The 677-nt window shown below is 34.0% G+C and overlaps 1 protein-coding gene across 1 annotated transcript in view; it reads left to right on the top strand.

The window, feature by feature from the left end:
* Positions 1 to 677, top strand: part of LOC105004974 (endogenous retrovirus group K member 9 Pol protein-like) — a gene marked incomplete at both ends in the record, with an annotated part of 6098 nt that overhangs the window by 2618 nt on the left and 2803 nt on the right. The window contains 2 exon segments of the mRNA XM_010862801.1: positions 8 to 361; positions 363 to 627. Of these exon segments, the coding sequence (XP_010861103.1) occupies positions 8 to 361; positions 363 to 627 (619 nt within the window).

Here is a 677-nt window from a genome sequence, read left to right as displayed (position 1 = left end):
TCCCCTTGCCACTAATGACTGTCAAAGATTTGCTTTTAGTGTCCCTTCTACAAATTATAAAAAACCTATGAAAAGATATCAGTGGCAAGTTTTACCTCAGGGAATGGCTAATAGTCCTACTGTCTGTCAAAAATTTGTTGCTCAAGCTTTAAAAACCACTAGGTCCTTGTACTCCCAAGTATATATTATTCATTATATGGATGATATTCTTTTGGCATATGAAGATGAGGAGTTGCTATTAAGAACATTCGCTTATATGCAAACTGCATTACAAGATTATGGTTTGATTATTGCAACAGAAAAGGTGCAACGCTTCCCCCCCTATTCTTATTTAGAGTTTTTTCTGAAAAAAAAAAAAATGGTTTCGAGCTCAAAAGATAAAAATTCGTAAAGATAATTTGGTTACCTTGAATGATTTCCAAAAACTGTTAGGAGATATTAATTGGATAAGACCTTACTTGAAGCTAACTACAGGGGAAATGAAGCCTCTTTTTGATATTCTGAAGGGTGATCCTGATCCAACTTCTCCCCGAACTCTGACTCTGGAGAGAAGGCAAGCCTTAGATAAAGTTGAACAGGCCCTGTCTAAACAACAAGTTACTTATTGTGACTATACTCAAGAATGGGGTTTAAAAAAAAAAAAAAAAAAAAAAAAAAAAAAAAAAAAAAAGGGGGTT

Source organism: Bison bison, unplaced genomic scaffold, assembly GCF_000754665.1.
Source record: "Bison bison bison isolate TAMUID 2011002044 unplaced genomic scaffold, Bison_UMD1.0 scf7180017858312, whole genome shotgun sequence".
NCBI lineage: Eukaryota > Metazoa > Chordata > Mammalia > Artiodactyla > Bovidae > Bison > Bison bison.
Note: the sequence above shows the minus strand (reverse complement) of the source record. Positions and strands in the feature narration are given on the sequence as shown.